The sequence below is a fragment of the Mugil cephalus genome, chromosome 1, assembly GCF_022458985.1.
Source record: "Mugil cephalus isolate CIBA_MC_2020 chromosome 1, CIBA_Mcephalus_1.1, whole genome shotgun sequence".
In the NCBI taxonomy this organism is placed as follows: domain Eukaryota; kingdom Metazoa; phylum Chordata; class Actinopteri; order Mugiliformes; family Mugilidae; genus Mugil; species Mugil cephalus.
Window position 1 is genome coordinate 37,181,200 of NC_061770.1, and position 18,384 is coordinate 37,199,583.

General features: G+C 42.6%; 1 protein-coding gene across 1 annotated transcript; it reads left to right on the top strand.

Annotated features, from left to right (window-relative positions):
* Positions 1 to 2,481: 2,481 nt before the first annotated feature.
* Positions 2,482 to 16,651, top strand: chrnb1l (cholinergic receptor, nicotinic, beta 1 (muscle) like). Its single transcript, XM_047597768.1, has 11 exons — positions 2,482 to 2,846; positions 5,308 to 5,441; positions 5,729 to 5,773; positions 6,071 to 6,180; positions 6,605 to 6,713; positions 6,834 to 6,981; positions 7,294 to 7,479; positions 8,000 to 8,223; positions 8,311 to 8,489; positions 15,904 to 16,042; positions 16,213 to 16,651. Exons 1-11 carry the CDS (start codon positions 2,753 to 2,755, stop codon positions 16,351 to 16,353), a joined length of 1,509 nt encoding a protein of 502 aa, XP_047453724.1. The 5' UTR covers positions 2,482 to 2,752; the 3' UTR covers positions 16,354 to 16,651.
* The last annotated feature ends 1,733 nt before the right edge of the window (positions 16,652 to 18,384 follow it).

The window sequence follows — 18,384 nt, forward strand, 5'->3', positions numbered from 1 at the left end:
CTACTGGTGTGTTTTGTTTTTTTTAGCATATTAGCTTCGACTAAAGTGTGGATCCAGCTTCGGATATTCATATGTGGTGTTAACACATAAACACCGAGACGAAGCAGATGCTATAACGAGCGGGCTCTGTGCCTTTTCCTATCCCTGTGTGAGAATGCGTACGGAGCGTGGCACATGCTTTTGTGGATATTTTCTGCAGCCGTAGTAATCCCCTTTGTATTTTAGGCGACGCCGTATGTGTGCGTTTACATGGAGGCTATTCCTATGTCGGAGCAGCAGGCCAACCCGGTTCACCAGCTGCACCAATAGCCTGTGGAATTCCCACTGCCATATTACAGTCTGTACTTTCGTTATGTAAACAACGCTCACATCACTGGACCATTTTTGATTCTCTCACATGACACAAGTGCACACCTGTCCCTTTGATCATGTGCTCTTGTATTTTATCTTGTAAATAAAGATCTGAAGGGGAAAAATATCAAAGGCTCCATCTGTTGTCAGAATGCTGCCGCCCTGGCTGCTATTAATAACCCTCGCACTGGCACAGGTCACCGGACACTGCTGCATGGGCTTCCCTGATATTTCTTTGTGTAAATACACTCAAGCATACACGCACTGTGGCCTCCATTAGCCGAAGCATTCGGACGCCGAAAGTCTGCAGTCATTCTCGACAGTCCATTTGGCGACCGTGCTGATAGCCCTTCAATGTTATAGACCTCTTTGCAGCATTATCGCTCCACTACACGCTGCTCCTTGGGTTATTATCTAACACTCTGACCTTGCAGGAATCTCTAGCATTAAGCAGCACAAAATACAAACAGGGGCTGATATCACGAACTTGCATGCAGAAGGGCAACTCAGTGAGACGTTTTTACCTCCCTTAACTCTCATTGTGGTTTGATTTATGGTCTGTTTGTGTTTTTTCCACTGGAACGTTCGAGAGAAGATGAAAATGACCAAGAGAAAAGTGTGAAAAAGTTACAAGTATAGGGAACGCAAGTGAAGGAGGAAAGGTGAGCATTTCCTTATCTTGTGCAACAACTAGAAAACTTTACGACCCTCGAAATAAAGACATCAAACTCACTAAAAGCAACACGGTGGATCCAGAGATGCAGCGGAGTCTGGCGTTCACTTCAAGGCCTCCTCTTCATCGATCACTGTGCGCATTGTCTTCACGTCTCGCAGCTTCCCCCGCCATTTCTATGGCAACAACATCCATCTCCATTGCTATGCTTTTGTTCTACACCTTTTCTTGCCTGAGGCTCACCTTAACATCAGTATTAGTGAGAAATGGGTGCTCTTTCTCCGGTAAAAAACCCTCTCCATCACTACTGATTTCACATCACTGCTGCTGCCAACACGTTGGGTAGTTTTAGACTCTCTAGATACGCCTCAGTGGCCGTTAAGGCTCATGTTGGCTTTACTCTCTTGTGTTGTGTTTTCTGCTTTCCAAATTATCTCCTTTACTTTAATTACTGCTCCGACATCACTAAAAACATTTCCGTTTGTACTATTCAATTGCAGTAATCATGTTAAATCTACCATTTAAGAAAATCCTTTCTTTTTCTGGGACTGTATAATCTTTCGGTTTGTAGAAAACGAAGGCATCCCAGACAAGGTTGACCTATGTGCTGCTTTCAGATTGCTCTCAGCCGAGTGTACCCAGGTCACATCCAAAGGTGACGGACTATGTTTCGAGGGATGACACTTCTCCAGCCTGACTCAGATTACAGTCTAAGTGGCCACATAAATTAAGCTGATATATGCCTTTACGGATGTAATGGACTAGATCAAATGCATACGGTTACCTTTTAAAGTCCAGAGGAAAATTCCTCCTGGTCTGACCAGTCTCTTCCAATCGAGGTTTTATTCTGATGTTGCTGTCTGCCACGGTCTCTTTTTCTAGTGGGCCGTGGGCAGCACCAACCTAGAAGTTAAAATTCAAGACATTATTATTTTTTTCTCAGGACACCCTTTAAAGTGACTGCACTCACTGCTGGGGCAAGGACGTAAAATGGGAATTTTAATGACAAGTTCCTGCTCCTGTAAAATAACATGCTGTAAGCCAGGAAGCTTTAAATATTAAGTATTAAATTGAGTTTTGTAATATTAAGTCCAATGGACTCCCTTAAGACTTCCTAGTAGAGACGAATCACGGGATGAAGAAGACATTAAAAGTGAAACGAGCAAGACATGCCGCCTATAATCCGCTTCAGCTTCAGCCCATCAGAGAAAGTCAAGCCCCCAATCAACTTCACACTCCACCCTGCCCACTTGCTCTCCCCCCAAAAATATCTCCATTGTCATAAGCCATAGCCCGTTGCCAATCCTTTACCCCATCCCGCCCCCTCCACTTCCTCTACCTCCCACCCGCCTTCCCCACAGTGCTAACCTCATATTGGTGAGCACCAACAGGTGCCTTCCCCACAGGCTTCCCAGTACAAACACATTCCGCCCTCTCGTCACTCCCAGTGCACGCACCCAATCAGGCCGTGGTTTCGCCCATTGAGCCGCGGCCACAAAGAGACGAAGGGACATTAGAGTCGTTAGCTGAGCAGTGCTGGAAGGGCCAACTAGCTGTAATCGAACTGGAGGTGTGCGCCGATTTGCCTGAGCTAGAGAGGTGCATCCGAGCTTTGTAGTTAGACACTCATCTATTCGGATTCCAGGTAAAGCTGTTTCGGGGAAGTGGCGGACTATAGCCAAGAGAGGGGCCTTTAATTGGCACAGGAGGAGTTTTATAAAAGATGTCATGACGGCCATCACTGGACAAATAAAGATGAAGCTGAACGTTCGAATGAACGCGTTTCTCATCGTGTTCGGCTGCTTTTGTCTCGCTTCCACTGGTAAGGACAGTGCAAGGTATGGTGGCGCCATGTACTTTCGCTTGCATTGGTTTTAATTAGACAATGACCTCAGGGTTAAGGTTGGTGATATTTTTAAATCGGATGGTGTTAATTCCAATAGGAACTAATTTTATAGTTCACATAATTAAGCTAAACTTGTTTTCTTAATTTCAAGTTTATATGTGTGACATTCCTGGCACTATACAAGCGAAAAAGGTTTTATAATCCTTAATAACTGAGGTGAATTGTCCTTCTATACGTTCGAATGTGAAGTAGACAAGACCGAAGGGAAGAGAGCTGGATAGAGAACAACAAATATAAGTGACTGACTTTGACTTTGACCTCTGACCCCATACTTGTTTTGTGCTTGTATGCGACCTGTGCTGCGGTCTTCCCATTCCTCGATCTGCATTAACACCACCACTACCTACCTGTTAGCGGATGGGCTGCCCGAGAAAGAATCCCTTGCCCCTCCACTTCTAATCATAGGAACTTTTTTTTATATATTTATATATTTCAGACAGCTACAGTATTATCTGATTACAGACAAGCATCTCAGCTTCACTGCGCAACTTCAGTTAAATTACTATTGATTGAATTTATCTGTTTATTTTTTGGGTGGTTAGGGTGAAAATCAATCTGACAGAATTTGCGCAGACTAGGTCTTATCTAGGCTCGTCTGAAGGACTTTGACTTTGACCTTCCTACCCTGCAGTGGGAGTGGAAAAACAAAAATCAAAACTCCGCAGGGGTTGTGGCGTATTCTTGTTCTTTTGTGAGTACTGGCAGTCAGGGTGAGTTTACAACTGTATTCCCCAGTGACAATAGGGAAATCCCAATGGAAACCAAAGCCCGTACTTCACGTCCTCCTCATTGGTTCCAATGTCGTCCTTGTTAAAATAGTTAAAAAAAAAAAAAAAAAAAAAAATCCAAGACTGCCACTTCTCCTTGTTGGCACACATGTAATGAATCATATTAACACATCATTGTCAGTTAATCAGAATTTATTTTTGTCCCTGATAGAGCTGGTATCTCAGACATCCCTTTGATCCCCTTCCCTTGGTGCATATCAATTACATTAGCTCAGTCACCTTTGCTACCCATCAGGCACCACCTGCCCTACTGACTGTATCCTTTGCTTGCCCTGCCTGTCCTTATCTGTCTCTTCTACATGTTACTTGGTCACATATTTGAAATGAACGACGGCACGTGTTTGGAGATGCTTGTCTTCAAGCAACCTCTTAAACTACACGTTTGCTGAGCAGGCCAGTGACTTCTCTTCCACGCTCCTTTTCAGATCAGCGAGTGACGATTTGTTTTGTACGTGTGTTGTATTAGAATATGAATCATACAACAGAGCTACAGTCCATCCTGAGTATAGATTAGATGATATTTTTAGCATCTTAGTGGGAACTAACCCCCCCCAACCCAGCCCCCTTTCAACCACAGCAGGTCTGACTCACTGATCCAGTGGTCTGATGCTGGATTCACATGCTCTTCAGATGGTCTCAGTTCCCAAGTTGGGAAGTAGTTTTTTTCCAAATCTACCAAATGTTTTTTTTGTGCTTTTTTTGTTGATTTGTCGAGAATGACACGGACGCTAAAGAGAAGATATGTTGGTAGTCGCTCATGTGCACGACAACAAGACAACGGAGCCATGAGATATGATTAATTTCAAATCTTTTGATGACAATCGTAAGGTTGTGGGTATTTGCTCAAAAGTTTGGTGGTTGGTGCTTGTGAGCGATGGATAATGAGCAAGCAAGGGAGACCACATCTTCTATCTCACTATCTGTTGAGACCAGATTTTGCTGACTTTCAGAGTTGTCCCGTCCTTGGGGGCGTTCACTGAAATTCTTCCGAACAGAAACAAATATTTAAGATTATTCTGGCTTCACATGTCAGTGGATCAAACTTGACGATTGACTCTCGGTCAACCTCTTCACCCCATTCCGTCTTTTTCTTTATCCACCTCTGTCTTTTTTTGGCTCCTTTTTCATCAATAAGTCAAGTAAATCATTATTCAAACCTTCACTTTATAGGCGACTAAAAAGTTATTTTAGATCTCAGATCTTCACATATTGTGCATCTCCAGCAATTTCCCATGTAAAAGCCTTCAGTGTGTGACACGTGATATATTCACTTCTGATGAAAACCTCCATCATTAAGGTTTCCTCTGGTTTCCTGGCATGTCACCACTGACATTATCTATTTAGTTAAAGTCCATCTTCACACATGGATGGTAAAATTACAAGTATTGCTCTCCAGCTTATTACTTTGCATTCATTGTACGACATCCTCCATTCTCACCTTGCTTGTTTTTCTTCGGCCCTTCACTTTTCACCCTTGTCTGTTCTGTTTTTTTTTTTTTTGTTGTTGTTTTTTCTGGTAATGGTGACTCTTGGTTCATTTGTTACCATTTTTCGCCTCATTGTGTCCTGTCATCCATGTTTCCATCCAGGAGCGTCGGAAACAGAGCGAAGACTCCATCGGAAGATATTCCAGGACTACAACATGAAAGTCAGGCCGGCTCGAAGCTGGGAGGACAAGGTGATGGTGCGAGTGGGGATGACCCTCTCCCAGCTTGTCAGCTTGGTAAATAATGAAATGTCCAAGACACACTCGTTCACACAGGCTTTATTTTTCAAGTTATCCCATGTAAATGGCGCGCTATCTCGCGCTCAAGACACCAACAGACTCTGTAGACCAGATTACTGCTGGGTGTTGCAGGGTCACCCATTCATCCTGATCCCCATTAGTTTCCGTAGAGGAGGTTTGAAAGTAATGGCGCTGTCATACACAACAAGATTTGGTGGCATCACTAATGTACCTCCCCTCCCCTCTCTCTCTCTCTCTCTCTGTGTTTCTCTATCTCGCTACAGAATGAGAAGAACGGCGAGATGACAACCAACGTGTTCATGAATTTGGTATGAGCTCGAAAGCATTCGTCTTCATCACCGCGCCTCGCTCCGACTCCTCTCTGGCCTTAAATAGATTTGTCACTTTTTATAACCACAAATTATTTCCTGCTTTATCTCTCTTATTCTCTGACTCACTCGGCCTCCCGTCTCCCACTAATTACAATTCAGGACGGCTGGACTGTTTGTGACAGTCGTGCGTGTGTGTGTGTAAAGGACTTGTCAAAGGCAAGTCTTTCTTTCTGTCTTTCTTTCTCCTGCTTCACCACTGCTTTCCCCCTTCCCCCTTCCCTCCATCCTTCCCAGGAATGGACAGACTACAGGTTGTCATGGAACCCAGCAGAGTACGACGACATTGATGTGTTGAGAATTCCTCCCAACAAGGTGTGGCGTCCTGACATATACCTCATAAACAAGTGAGTGTCCTGTCTGCGCTCACACTTACACAATCACCTCTCATGGCAAACAGAAAACAGAACGTCATGATTAACTGCTCCAAAGACAAGGTCGACCCGCCATGCAGAAGATAGACTGTCGTGAAACACAGAGCCCGAATCACTTTGTTGACCCTTTGACTTTTTAGCAGGTCAGAACTTTGGGTTCTACTCAAACATCTCATATATCAAATGGTGAACATGCGTAATATTCATCACCACGAGTGTGTGAACAGTACATCTTTGGAGAATTTCTAGCCTTGTAGAGACAAAAAAAAAAAAAAGGTAGAAAAACATTGAAATTTTTTTACGTCTGATTTGTTTCTGACTCAGCTACAACATATTTGTGAATGTAGAGAAAGAATTTGGCCACTCTGACATGTGAGCGTCCCGTTTGTCCCTGCAGTAACGATGGCCAGTTTGACGTTGCTCTGTATGTCAACGTCTTGGTGTACAGCGACGGGACAGTCAACTGGCTCCCACCAGCCATCTACCGCAGTTCCTGCTCTATAGAGGTGATCCCACTTGTTCAGTTAACCCATTTAAATGCATCTCAGTTACATGGTGATATCCTGTTGATATCGTGCAAATTTTGCACAACGGTTTGGGTTTTTCTTCCAAACAACAACCCACAGGTGGCGTACTTCCCGTTTGACTGGCAAAACTGCAGCATGGTCTTCCGCTCGTACACGTACGACGCCTCCGAGGTCGACCTGCAGTACTTCCTGGACGAGGAGGGCAAAGAGATCCATGAGATTGTCATAGACGAGAATGCTTTCACTGGTTAGTGCTTTTAATCCTGAGGCTATATTTCTCTTTTGTTGTATAACTATGATCACCTGTTACATTCAAGCCCTTTCACACGGTGCTGAATAAGCAAATTAGATGTGGCTACATCTCTTTGTATTAAGAGTTATGAATGTAACTGTAACCTAGAAAGCATCTTTCTCCAGATTACACAGAAGTTCTGCAATCAGAGGAGCTGGGTTTACCAGATCACTGGGTGTCCTATACATTTAGAATAAAACCTTCCCATTTTTATTTTTCTCTACTTTTCCTCCCTTCTCCTTACCTTCTACCTCTCCGTCTCCCCAGAGAACGGAGAATGGGCCATTTGTCACAAACCGTCAAGGAAGAACGTCAAAGAGGACCTGTACGAGGACATCACTTTCTATCTCATCATCGAGAGGAAGCCTCTCTTCTACATTATCAACATCATTGTGCCCTGCATCCTCACCAGCGTCCTAGCTATATTCGTCTTCTACCTCCCTCCCGGAGCAGGTCAGCGCATCCGATGTATTTTGACATTGTGACTTCGCGTCACTGCCAAGAGGATGTATGGGAAGTGATGCACTGTCCAACGTCATGGCAAGCAGCATGCGTCTAATTCGGGCTGCTCTGTGAGCCAGTGCAACCTTTAAAGCAATGTATTCATATAGATGGGAAGGGGCCAAATCTGAGGACTCTACTTTGTCAAGTTTTGGCCTTGTGTGCCGCTCCTCTTCGGAGTGATGTTTTACTGACATTGCAAAAAACAACAAAAAAAAACATAGAATCATCAGAAAGCAACAGGATTGATGGCGTAAACATGGAGCATAAACCCGCTTTAGGTCATCTGTGGCTGAGTCAGCACAATAGACTAGTAAACACAAACACGTCTTTGAGATGCACTTTAAAAGCTGAAGCATTTTTCCTTCGTACTGTGTCTTAAATTCTGTCCATGTCAGCGTAGAGCAGAGGTCTAATATTTTCATCCTTACCATCACAATTAATCCCCCAAACTGCCTACTTCCATTCACAGGGGAGAAGATGACTCTCTCCATTTCCGTCCTCATTGCTCTCACCGTCTTCATGCTGCTGCTGGCCGACAAGGTCCCAGAGACGTCCCTCGGCATCCCAATGATCGTCAACTACGTCATGTTCACCATGATCCTTGTTACCTTCTCTGTCATCCTGAGCGTTGTCGTTCTCAACCTGCACCACCGGACGCCCAGCACGCACATCATGCCGCACTGGGTTCGAATGGTGAAGATGGGTTCTTTATATAACAAAAATAAATAACCGAGCTTCCCTTTTAGCCAGTGGACAAATGTTTAATCTCCTATTTCGAAGGTGTTTATCCACTTCCTGCCCAAATACATCGGCATGGCGAGGCCGAACCCAGAGGAGCCTCTGCTGAAGGAGGAGTCTTCTGACGATACGCACATCCGAAGCTACAATGGACGACAGCCTGGGGGAGAGTACTTCTTTCGCAAGATCAACCCTGATCTTGTCATACCGTGGAGAGACAGGTGAGGCCACCTGTACTAACCAGAAAATACAATCCGTCTTTTCGTGACACATGTAGCTTTCATATGCTAATCGGTTATGGTGCGAATATCCAGGGACTTCCTTAGTTACCCCTTTTTCTGCAGCTGCAGTTGCATAAATCTCTTAAATATTGCTTTAGGTTTGACGAAAATATGCAGCACATTACATTGGATCAGACTTCATAGATCTAATTCTTGCTTTGGGTTATTAAAAAGGACAAACTGCCAAAAAGTTACACAGTCTATCTTCTCATCTGTCAAGACTGTAAAGAACCGGCGAGCCGCAGTAATGACCGCGGCAGTCGCTCCAGGCTGAGATGTGCTGATCCTGACGTTGTACCTGAGGAAAGCTATTTCGATTAATGTTAATAAAAGCCAGTGCAGGCATGAATCTTTCCTTGTAGGGTGTGCCAAAGTGTGAATGTTGCCTCCGATGCCAGACCAGCTATTACAGTAAAGTACACTGTGTGCTGGACTTGGCAGGATTACGACCGTCATCACAGCGGCTCTGAGAATCTGTCAGGACCGTAACAGTATGTGCACTTCCTTCAGGCTCCCATATTTTATACCACGTCCAGTGCATCCGCGTGAAATAAGAGAAACGATAAATTTCAGTGATTGAGATTCAGACGAATCAACCAGATGGAGTTGTTCTTGAATAAAGGCTTGGAAAATGTTACAAATTATATTTGAGCGTTACTACTATACATTTACCATTTACCAATTGAGATTGCTCCAATCTGCAGAACATATTTGAGTGGCACTTTTTTTTTTATTGATGGTAGCTGTGTGGCTATAGACAAAGTAATGTCACTCCATCCCCAGTCCACTATAGCCATGAAATGACACACTAATATTTATGGCCCCTAGAGGATAACCACATGGTTTTCGTATTTCATTTCAAAATGATCTGAAATCTGCACCACTCATGTACAGGTTCGACAACAACACGAGTTGTCACTTCATTAGCACATAGAAAATGTAGAGCGAAGCAGTATTTTTCCATTGTAGAAATAAACGGAAGGCAATCAACCAATCAATTGATGAGTCACTGACAAGTCATTCCTTCACTGGGTCTGGTCTGTCCCCAGTTTGGCAAGACAGTCAGCTCCATATATTGCAAGATTTTTAGATAAAAAAAATACATTTACTTTTACTACACCACTAAAAGATTTACAGTATTGTAAAATCCCACTGTCAGACCTCTGAGGAGCTTTTTCACCCTAAAACAGAACCTATGTACCAACTTGCCAAATATACAGTTGGTGTGAGATGATTACGTTAATTGGAGATCAAAGACAGATATTTAATTGAACTATATCCATGCATATTTAAGCTAGGTGACTAGTGTATGTGAGGTAAAAGGAGAGGCTATACACCAATCATCCATAACATTAAAACCACTGACAGGAGAAGGAAATAACATTTACTGTCTTGTGACAATACTTCAACCTGCATTCGTTTGGATGTTACTTAGACGCATAGCACCCACCTAGACCAGACCAGGCACCCCCACCCCATAGCGATGATGCTCTTTGTTGGCAGCAACCTGACACAGACACACAAAAACCTATGCAAAACAGCACAAGGTGTTGACCTGACCTCCAAATTGACTAGATCCCAAACTGATCAAGTATCTGAAGCTCCTACCCTTAACCAAAAGGAACCTTCTAACTAACAACATTGTGCTGCTAGACACCTCAGGACACCCTCAGAAGGTCCATGTCCATTCTCTGATGAGTCACAACTGTTTTGTTATGCCTGGTCTGTGTATATAAGACACCATTTTCGCTCCGGCTAATCAGCTAGCGGGCCTCAGGCCTTCCACTCAGCCCAGGGCCGTCATCATAACCTGATCTGCAGTCCCCTGGAGCAGATCTGGCTGGTGCTGCTCTTCTCTCATGTCGTTCCAAAGGCATCAGATTCTGACCCATGGTCCAGTGTGCAGTCGCCAGCCCCTAAGCCTTTGTTTTGGTTGGGCATTAAGGGGTAATCCGACAAAAAAGGAGGCGGAGGGAGGGTGTGCGGAGTGGAAGGCTGGTGCTGAGTGATGGTTGGCTTTTGTTGCTTTAGATGTGGGGGGAGATGGTGGCCGTGCTATCAACGCAGACAGAACCACTTAAAGCCACTTCTGTGTATCTTGTAACTAGTGTCTGAGAGGTTACAGCACATTTGTTTTGTCTGGATGCTCGGAGTCGAACGCAAGCTGCCTGCTGCATACATCTCAATTTGTGCAACTGGTTTGTGCAAAGTGAACACATTCATTTCAGCGCCTACACGTTTGTGTGTTTGAGTGAGCATGCAGGCCTCTTATCTTGCCAGTACACAAGTTAGTATATTTACAGTAGAGGGTCTTACAGCACATGTGCCTGTGTGAGTGCGCGTCACGGTGAGAAGGGCTGTGTATCTCACACAGGCACGTATCTGCGGTAATGAATACAACCCGCGGAATGTGTATGGAATGCAGCATGTAGAGCACCACATAGCTCTGCACCGAGCTGTGACCACACGCGCACACATACGCACACGCCTTCCCTCCCTTCCTAGAGGGGCTAGTTCATTTTTTTTGTCCGGCACTCCATCTGTTGTCACGTTGCCTTTCTGTGACACAGATAACTTGTCCAGCCCCGCCACCACCACCCCACACCACCACCACCGCTGCCCTCTGACGCCCTCCTCCTTCTGGTGCCAGACTTTTCTGCACCTCGTCAACACAATACACACCTCGAACACTGTATAGCTGTGCGCTGCGAGGAGAAGGAGCGAATGTCACAGGTCTCTAGAACAGAGACCTGGGCAACTTAAATGACGGAGGTTTTCCGTATTGAACCAACATACGTGCACGCATAAAGATTCCACTCTTCGACAACAAAGGGTTTGAACAAGCAGACATTCAAAGATGGAAGAAAAATGCTGCACAGCAAACCAACATAAACGCATTTGGTTAGTTTTTACATTTCACCGATCGGTATTTTTTTCTGCATCGCTGCGTTACCTCACCCCTAGTGAGTCACTAGGACTGTTTCTCTTTTAAGTAGAAAGCTTTACCTGTTGGCTAACGAGTTTTCTTTTCCCATGTTTTTCGCCATAACTTGCCCTTTCTCTCTCTGATCTTCTTCTTCTCTTTAGTGTTTATAACAGAGTCTGGCCACTAGCATTATGTGTAATTATCGCCACACTATTCTCTGTCGCCACCTACTGGCCCGGGGGTTCTTTCTCGCTGATGGAGAAGACTTAGCAGATGCACTATGAAGCTAGCGGTGAACTGTGTTGTTACATCTTAAAACAGTTTGGATCAGGAGAGGAAATGTTTTTATATTTTTCAAAAATGAATCAAGTTGCCCATCCCTGCTCTAGACGATGACATGCATCGTAAAAGTTGAATTTCCTCAATGGGGATTGATAAAATATGATTTTAATTTAATGTTTTACTGACGAACTAATTAAAGCAAAGACTGTGGTGTAGTGAAGTGATCAAACTCCTTTTCGTGTGCTGTGCTCATGGCATACATACAGTACATGCCACCGGGGGCTGTATAGATAACTCATTTCTACTAAAGTAACCGTCTTCAGATTCCAGCGCATCGTTCATGCAGTTTTATCATGTAGCTGCTTTGGTAGCATTCTCCAGACTCGCTGAGCTGTGGTGTGACATGTGGTTTATAATTTGTAGTCACACCCCCATTCGTTTCCCCGTAATGACAGGCAGGAACCAAAACTCCTCTCAGATTAAGTCATAAATAACTATTCAAATGTCACACACACTGGTAAAGAGTCGTACCCTCATAGTGAAACAAACCCATAGCTTTTCAAGACTTTCTGAGTCAGAGGAATCAAAGAAATTTCAGTAAATAAATGCGCATCAAGTGACCATTATCTCTGGTTATCACTATGAATCACGCTGTTTAGTGAAATCTGAAAGAAACACATATTTGTAAGAATAAACTGGATTAATTGCATTTTTAAGTATATTTCAGACAGTTACGACCTGTCTTTGTAACTTTAATTTTTTTCCCCCTAGATATATCCACCTATTTATCTGGATCTATCTGTCTATTTCTATCTGACTCTGAAGAAAACACATTCAGGTTTACAAGAGATGAAGGGACAATGTGGAAGCCAAAGGGCAGCAGGAGGAAGCACGGCTGAGTGCTCAATACTAACATTCAAAATCATTTTTAGGCTTCAGTGCATTGCAATGAAAACACACAGCACCACAGCATCTACAATAAGATGCTGGCTGAGCCTCTGGCCCACTGGTGAAATAATTATATATTTGAAATATCCGTCTAATGGAATATCTATTGCTTACTCATGGATTTAGAGGTTGCTGCCGAACAGAATGTTTTGTAATTGTGCAACTTCACAGCAACTGTAATCTGTTATCTTGTAGCAGGTAGGGGGTTCCTACTTAATCTCTCCATCAGTTTGGGGTCCTTGGTTTGAAAAACGTTGAAGACTCCTGATCTACAGTCTTACATCTCTTGGCTTTGCATAGACTGCATGCACATGCACATATAGTGAGCACAAACACACCATCATCTGTCTGCTTAGCTCTTTGTTGACATCCTGTATATATAGCAGATGTAGATGTAAATATTTCAAACAGCAGTCGTGGCTGAGCAGTGACTTTACAGCCTCTCACCAAGCATGCAGGCGGTCTCCTCCTGTGTTTTGCTTTGTGGAACAGCTGTGAGCGGCAAAGAACGAAGGGGTCAGAGGTGGAGGCGCATTGCGTCGGCGTTGACCCGCCGATGGGTCAGCGTCACCCAGCGTCAGGAGTGTGCCGCTGTCACTCAGCGCTTGAAGGGCACTCAAGGACCCGCATAGCGTGGCATGCTGTGAAGAGGCACCTCTGAAAAAAAAAAAACTGGTCCACGCCGGACGACTTATGTCGCGGGCGGAGGAGGTGAACAGCGCTCCGCTCGTGACGCGTGACATATGCAACGTAAATCTGAGCGGATGAGGTGCTGCTGCATTTTTTGACTTCTTGTGGAGGACATGTGTCTGAGTGTTGTCAGGACGGCTTTCATGAGATATTCCCCAGTTTAGAAGTTGTTTTCTTTGGAAACAACTGTCAGATTTTTCAGTGTAGTAACACACATGTGCACTTTATATCACCATATATCACTATATATACTGGAATATATATATATATATATATACACCAACCAAGTTCAGTCGGTGAATATAACATTTATTTTCTGCTTCTAATTTATAACACATACAGTCACTTACCCTGCACATTGTGTGTTATGTTTTTATCACTTTTAATTTTCATTTAAAAATATATATATTTATATATAAATAAAATAAATTATAAATATTATATATATTTATAAAATATACATAATAAACTACTTAAAACTGTTAAATACTGCAATAAATGCTGTTAAGACAGGACAGAGGAGGGATTACGGAAATCCAGATATCTGCATACACATAAAAGTTCCATGTCCATGACATTCAAACCTTATGGTTTTTTATCCAAGTATTATTTTTAATTATTGGAACACGTTTCTTTGTGGTGAAATGTGCACAGCGCCATCGGTCTCAGCTGTGTTTTCCTTTATCGCTATAATTAGAAAACATTAGCGCGCTAAACTAAGGCGGTGAAAGTGGAGGGTGTCACTGTGAGCACATTCTTAGCATTTGGCTGAAAACGCAAATACAGACTCTGGTTTGGTATTTTGAAGGCTGTCTGAGAGTTATCAGAGTGATTCATTCAAATATTTGGGAAACAGGATGTCACAGTCAGTCTGTGAAATTAGATTCGTGGAGGTGAAGTTTTGTTTTTTTTTGATAGTGTGAAAGCTGTAAAAGTGAAATACTGATATTTTTAAGACCCACCTTTTCAGTTTGACTTTTAATTAGATCTTAACTTTTTATATATTTATTTCTTTATGTATTGGTTATATCATTTACTTTTTTAGTCGTTTTTTTTTTATTTTGTTATGAATGTAATTTTATCACATTTTAGCTTTTTTATTATTTTTAGTCAGATTTATTTTTTTTTTCACTTTGTGCTCTCATGTCTTAATTAATTTCTACTCATTTCTACTTGTTTTTATTTGCTGACTGATTTTACCTTGCTGTTGTTGGTTTTATCCAGCCTCTGGCATTTCCTCAGCACAGCTGCACATCTCTTGCTCTTGTTTTAATAAATGCTGCTCTTATTTGTTGTGCTTCACAGATTAATAACCATTTAACTTTCCCACTAAGAAATACCATTCATTTTTTGACACATCATTATCGTGTTCACACGATTGTACAGATTCATACAATATAAATAGTGAAGCTGTATGATGTATATTTTTTGAGCTATGCTCGTCTGTTTAAAAGTGCTGTATCTCAAAAAGTATAAGAGCCGCGGTTTAGATATTTGTATATATAATGTGTTCACACAAGGGCAAATTTGTGCGTCTTACAAACTGAATGACTGGCCATGGTTAGAAAACAGGTACATAATGAGACATTAAGCATTTTATTGTCTTCTAAAGCTTAACTGTGTGGTTACAATCCCAGTTAAAGGGTTGCGAACAAGCTCTAAGAGTCGACTCTGTGAAGCAAACGACCGGAGCCGGTTCACGTTGTTGGGAGTCGATTCGTTTTTTTTTTTCTCGTTAATTTTTTTTATGTTAAAGCCGAATGTGATTGGTCAAGATGTATGACTCCGACGTTTGTGCGTCCACACTGAGCGGGAGGAGAGACAGAAAGGGAAAGAAAAAATGAGTGACAGAAAACAGAGTAAAGTCTGGGCACATGTTAATGTGCTTGATAATGCGTAGACAGGGTGAAAACTGTGAGTCAAAACTGGAACTTAAATCTTTGGACCTGGTGGTTTTGTGATGGTTAGCAGAGATGCGTTACACCAAGAAGATTCCCGGTTTGAGTCCAGTTTTGGACCACCCTCCAGATGAAAGTTTTTTTTTGCAGCAGCAGCAGCAGCAGTTCAATGAGGATTTAAATGCTATTTAAATAATAAACAATTGATGTAGCGTAATTCCATTTACACTGTGCACATTATTTTGTAATAAATTAAGCAACAAAAAATCTGAGGAGCCACTTGGCTTTTTTCAGGGAGCCGAGCCAAAAGAACCGTAAATCCCATCAAGTTGTGTGTATGTGTGGGTGTGTGTTTGAGGGATGGGGGATGCAGGTGGGATTATTGTATACGGCACTTTGTGCTACATTTTGTATGAAAAATGCTGCACAGTTAAAGTCTGTTCGATAAACTTAACTTAAATAACTTTTCTTTTAGTTTTATTGTTAGTGTTCTTTTTTGTTTTTTGTTTCTTTTGGACATCCAATGCTTTGCTGCAGCTAATGTGTTGTCAAATGTTGGTCTTCATTGTACTGATCTACTGGGTACCTTTACATCCCATTTCCCCCCCAGGTGCGAGAGCACAGTTCAGCTCCAGCGGCTCCCGAACACAGACAGCTACTGCCTGATCCTCCCTCCCAACCTGAAGTCGGCCATCGCCGCCGTGACATACATGGCCGAGCAGCTGAAGAAGCAGGACACAGACGACACAGTGAGTGTCAGGCGGCTCGTTATTCAGGCCCCCGAGCACAGCGTGTCCCAAACATGCCCCAGAGATGTTCATGTGTCATTGCATTCATACAGTACAGTACACTGCTGACTCAGGGCCTGCAGTAAGTGCTTGTGTGTGTGTGTGTGTGTGTGTGTGTGTGTTCCCTCCAGATGACAGGAGACTGGCAGTTCATAGCCCTGGTGGTCGACCGCCTCTTCTTGTGGCTGTTTGTCATCATCACCACTCTGGGAACTCTCGCCATGTTCTTGGACGCCAGTTTCAATTATACACCTGACAACCCATTTCCATAGCGGCCGACACAGCTGGAGCCTGACGCATTGCGCGGTCGTCACGTCGCTTCTTCCTCTCCTCCTCTGAGATCACCGGATCTGACTTTCCATGAGCAAATATTCCATTCGTCTGTGGTCAGCCTCTGGCATGGTATGCGAGGCCGTCTTTCAACAGAGAGCAGTAGCGGACACGGGCCTCACACGCAGCTGAGATAATGACACGATCCCTGTATGTAGCTTTGTGCTTTTGCATTATTTCGCTCGATATCGTGTATCTAAACTATTGTTATCTTATCCGAGATTAAAAGTGTTAAATACATGTTTGTTTTTTTTAAGTGACCGCGTTCGTTTTATTTAACCACCTTTGTAGAACATGCAGAGAACTATTCTGACCGAGCAGTGGCTGTAATGTTGCACTGTGGGCAGCAGAGGGCAGCATGTTCCACTTCATATAAGAAGATTTAACCATAATAATAATAATAATAATAATAATAACAACAACAACAACAACAACAACAACAATAATAATAATAATAATAATAATAATAAAAATAATATTGTTGGGTCCACAAGAGACTTTAAACTTTAACTTTTGTGTGTTTTTAGCTGCAAAACGTTTTTCTGAATACTTTTTTTCTGTGCTCTACGTTGGGCTGTGTGAAACTGGTGGCATTTTAAGCCGGAGGAAGACGCGGCCGTGTTGAACACAGTCACCCCCCCTTTTCGCCGGAGGTGGAGGTGACAAATTCAACAGTTTCATAATCAGCACAGAGCATGACTCATCTACATTATTTCAGGTTTCAGGTTCCCGTTTAGTTTGCCTAACATGACTGTGTTCGGCGTAATGACATGACAATTCAAATGATATATGTGCTTTAAGTATCCTCACTTTAATACTAATTTCGATTCAGGCAAAAAGATAAAAATTTCTGCAGAGAGTGTACACATCATAATAAAACTAAGATACTGCCTTCCCCCTTTTAAGTGTTAAAAATATTATTTTTGTGTATGTTAAATTTTGCTTATGTATTTTTTTTTTTTAACTTTCACATTTTACTATTGTTAACAACACGTGACCAGGCAGAGACTGAATTATTACTATGAAATGATGATAACATTCAAAGATTCTACAAAGGAGGATTAAACCATTACAATGTCAGCAAAAGTAGTGGCATGACGAGCGTAATGGATGGGTGGATCATAGACGCCTTCATGTCCTACGTCACTGTGACGTCACAATGTTAGCTGGAGACAAAACAGAGGGAAGCTGGAGGCGACACTGTCACTTTCAACCATGAAAATGTCATTTTGCTGTATTTCTTGGAGCTAAAACTGAAAAATCAAAAACACTACTTGAAGTTTTATCACATACCAGCCACTGAGAGCTGTAGAAAACTTTGGTTTGACGTTTGGAAAGGATTGGAGTGAGTCATCAACAAAGCACACACTTCATAGATTAATATGCAATGCATCATCAGTTTCAGCCTGGATAACATTATGGGATTTAGGGGATTCTTGTTACACATTAATGCTAATGCTAACTTCTAGGTAACGCAACATTAATTGTATGTTTCAGGGGTGTTCAAGCGGAAGTTGCATTTACTACGTTACCCTCTACAGTGGTTCCACTTACTTCTTGTAATATCTTTGTAGAAGAGGCTTCACTTGATAAAGACAGACCAGACTTTGTCCCCTCTGTGTCCTCCTTTGCTCAAATCGTCCATCCAGTGAGTCAGAGTGTAGGGGTCAATAAATATAGTCCCATCAGAGTCAGAGTCAACTTTTTAAAATAACATTCACAGTCTCAGAGAGTGAGTGTATTAGCATATTTTGTAAAATATGTGTTTTCCTCGTCCATTCTTGCCAAAACCGACTTTTACAGGCTATAGTGTTTGCCTCCAACTAAGCCCCACCCCTCAAAAAACATCACATGGTTTAAAACTGTACAGCTATAGAATAAAATAGAATAGGATAGAATTGGAGAGAGCATCACCCTCCAGTGCAAGAACACGAACAAGAACATCTCTAGAATGTCTAAATAAAGTAAAGTAA

What these genes read in the sequence shown, in the direction of transcription:
- chrnb1l (XM_047597768.1), top strand. Translation starts at nt 2,753, where the DNA reads ATGACGGCCATCACTGGACAAATAAAGATGAAGCTGAACGTTCGAATG. An exon ending in CCAACGTGTTCATGAATTTG is followed by an intron (nt 5,774 to 6,070) that starts GTATGAGCTCGA and finishes CATCCTTCCCAG; the next exon opens with GAATGGACAGACTACAGGTT. An exon ending in AGACGAGAATGCTTTCACTG is followed by an intron (nt 6,982 to 7,293) that starts GTTAGTGCTTTT and finishes CCGTCTCCCCAG; the next exon opens with AGAACGGAGAATGGGCCATT.